At 45.1% G+C, this 3,087-nt stretch overlaps 1 protein-coding gene across 1 annotated transcript in view; it reads right to left on the bottom strand.

Moving 5' to 3' along the window:
- Nucleotides 1-2,625, bottom strand: part of LOC143296571 (uncharacterized) — a 37,416-nt gene extending 34,791 nt beyond the window's left edge. The window contains exons 1-2 of the mRNA XM_076608595.1: nt 2,582-2,625; nt 328-371 (exon numbers count right to left, since the gene is read on the bottom strand). Of these exons, the coding sequence (XP_076464710.1) occupies nt 328-371; nt 2,582-2,625 (88 nt within the window). The remainder of the gene's footprint in view (nt 1-327; nt 372-2,581) is intronic.
- Between the last annotated feature and the right edge of the window lie 462 nt (nt 2,626-3,087).

The raw sequence follows: 3,087 nt of genomic DNA, 5'->3' as shown, positions 1-3,087 counted from the left end.
CTTTTAATACAGATAATGAATTATTCTTTATTACTGTTATTTTTAGTAGTAGCAGTAGTAGTAGAAGTAGTAGTAGTAGTATACTTTCATAACCCAACAGGCTGCCTACCTGCCTAGAGCCGACTGACACCTTTGGGTGCTCATCATTCGTTTCTGGTGTCATTCAATCAGTCAGGCTTCAACCATGTGCCACACATACACAGGTACAGTAGGTAATCTTGTCCCTTGTTAAATATTCATGTGCCTTTGTAAGCGTTCCGGTGTCTTGTTAAGTTAGTGAGTAACTTGATAGTTTCTGCCTATACATAACGAGACTACAGCCTCAACCACAGATGACGTGCAGCAGTGTCCCTCCCAACTTGTTCCCAACCCTGCACGTCAGTGTGGGTGGCGCACAGGTTTGCTGAACGTGGCCTCAGTGTTGTTCCTACTTCATTTCAATCATTGATTGCTTTCTACATAGATTCAATTGTGTGTGTGTGTGTGTGTGTGTGTGTGTGTGTGTGTGTGTGTGTGTGTGTGTGTGTGCGCGCGCGCGCCTAGAGCTGACTTAATCAAGATTTTGCGCCTTTTAAATAGTAGTAGTAGTAGTAGTAGTAGTAGTAGTAGTATTTTTATGTATTTATCTATTATTTTGTCATACATTTTTTGGGTGTGTGTGTTATTTAAATTTTTTTTTTTCAAGGCCTGACTAAGCGCGTTGGGTTACGCTGCTGGTCAGGCATCTGCTCGGCAGATGTGGTGTAGCGTATATGGATTTGACCGAACGCAGTGACGCCTCCTTGAGCTACTGCTACTGCAACTCAATTTTACCATGTTACCTATTTGTTGATTTTATTTTATTTTATTTTTTCAATTATTATCTTATTTCATTTCGTGTTAATGTCTTACACAAATCTACAGCAGGTTCTCAATCCTTTGTGATCTGTTTTTGCAAGGGTCGGGCATCTGTTTTTTTTTTCTTTTCTTTTTTTTAACGCAGTTATGGTGTAGCGTATTATGGATCAGTCCGCACGCTTTGAAACCTCCTTGAAACTGAAACACTTTTTTTCAGAGCCACTGACCTCCGTGTATATGATAGTCAGTCGTGTCCGACTATGACCATCTGCCAAGCAGATGCCTGACCAGCAGCATAACCCAACGCGCTTAGTCAGGCCTTGAGAAAAAAAAGGTGAATAAATAATAGATATGCTTACATAAATAAATTAATTAATAATAAATAAATAATAATAAAATAACAATAATAATAAGTAAATAAATAAGTGGAAAGTGTGAAACTGTTGACCTAGAAACAGCCAACAGCCAGGCCATCATTCATTCTCTGTCCCTGACGAGAGCAATAGCCGAGTGGTATCTCTCTAAATAGAGCTGGCCTTTCACTTTCAAGGTCCCGGGTTTGAATCCTAGTTGCGCATGCTTGGAGGGTGGAGGGTTGATGGCAAAGTTGTTATTGTTGTTGTTGTTGTTGTTTTGTTATTGTTGTTGTTGTTTGGTATGTTCGATTTTTTTTTTTTTTTTTTTTTTCGATCTCCCAGGTCAACAGATGTGCAGAAATGCTAGTGCGTGATCCCTGCGACAGACGAACTAGTAAGGTGTGGCTGAGAATGGTAGACTCGAAATGAGCGGCGTGGGAGTAAATGCCACTAAAATCGGTACGTATAACAGGGCAGCAAAAATAAATGAATAAACAGATAAATAAATAAACAAACAAATGAATAAGTAAATAAATAAATAAATAAATGACTGAACAACAAACGAAAGCCAAGCAAGAAGAACAAGAAGACTATAACAACAACGATGACAACGACGACGAGAGACGGCGACGGCAATGATGATGACGTCGACGGACGACGATGAAGATGAAAGAAAAGTAACAAGAAGAAGAAGGACAACAACAACGTCAACATTACAAGCAGTGAGAGTGGTGCAGGAGTGTGATTCTCGTCGCCCCCACCCCACCCCCCATCCCCACCCATCCTCCTCCCTCACTGCACACACACACACACACACACACGCACACACGCACACACACACACGCACACACACACATACACACACACACGCACATACGCACAAACACACACACACATGCACATACACACACACACTGTCACACACACACACACACACACACACACACACACACACATGCACGTACACACACACACACACACACACACACACACACACACACACACACACACACACACTGTGAATCACACACACACTGTCACACACACACACACACACACACACACACACACACACACACACACACACACACACACACACACACACACACACACACCCTGGCTACAGCCCCAGTCACCTAAGTGGGCAATCGGATCTGGGGGGGGGTCCGTGTGACTGGGTGAGGCTGGCCAAACGTGCCACTGGTATGAATATTGATGATGCCAGGCGGCAACCCTACGACAGAGGCTCTGCAAAATCAGTTACACGTTTGACGGCTCCGCGACGTATGTGTGTGTTGTCTCTCCTCTCCCTACTCCCTCCCTCCCCGCCCCCGCCCCCCCCCCCCCCCGACCAACCACCACCACCACCACCACCCGCTTGCACTCACCACACCTTCTTCTTCACTCCCCCTCCTCCCCCTCCTCCCCCCATTGTCACAGCTTTGTCGGTCAGAACTCCTTTGTTGGGAAGTGTGGCGGGGCGGGGAGGGGGTAGGGGGGAGCGGGGGCATGTGGGGGGGAGGGAGGGGGCGGGGGTCGAGTGTGAGGGAGGTGGTGAGGTCTAATCAAATCATACGTCCCCGGTTCGTAAAAGGAGATATCTATATCTATATATATATATATATATATAGAGAGAGAGAGAGAGAGAGAGAGAGAGAATAATAGTAATGATAAAGACAACTTGTGAAAATGACACTACAATGGTAATGGTTATTACGAATGCTGAAGGTTTGGGAGCCGCATCAGAAATATATCATTCCGACCTTTTTGTCGGGGGACGGTGGGGTGCTGAGGAAGGGTGGGGGGGGGGGGGGGGAGAGGGGAGTCATCAGGAAATATATCACTCTGATATTTTGTTTTCAGTCTGTGCCTGATCGACGACTCTGATGAGTGA

The sequence above is a fragment of the Babylonia areolata genome, chromosome 21 (assembly GCF_041734735.1).
Source record: "Babylonia areolata isolate BAREFJ2019XMU chromosome 21, ASM4173473v1, whole genome shotgun sequence".
NCBI lineage: Eukaryota > Metazoa > Mollusca > Gastropoda > Neogastropoda > Buccinidae > Babylonia > Babylonia areolata.
This window is presented reverse-complemented; position numbering and strand designations above follow the sequence as displayed.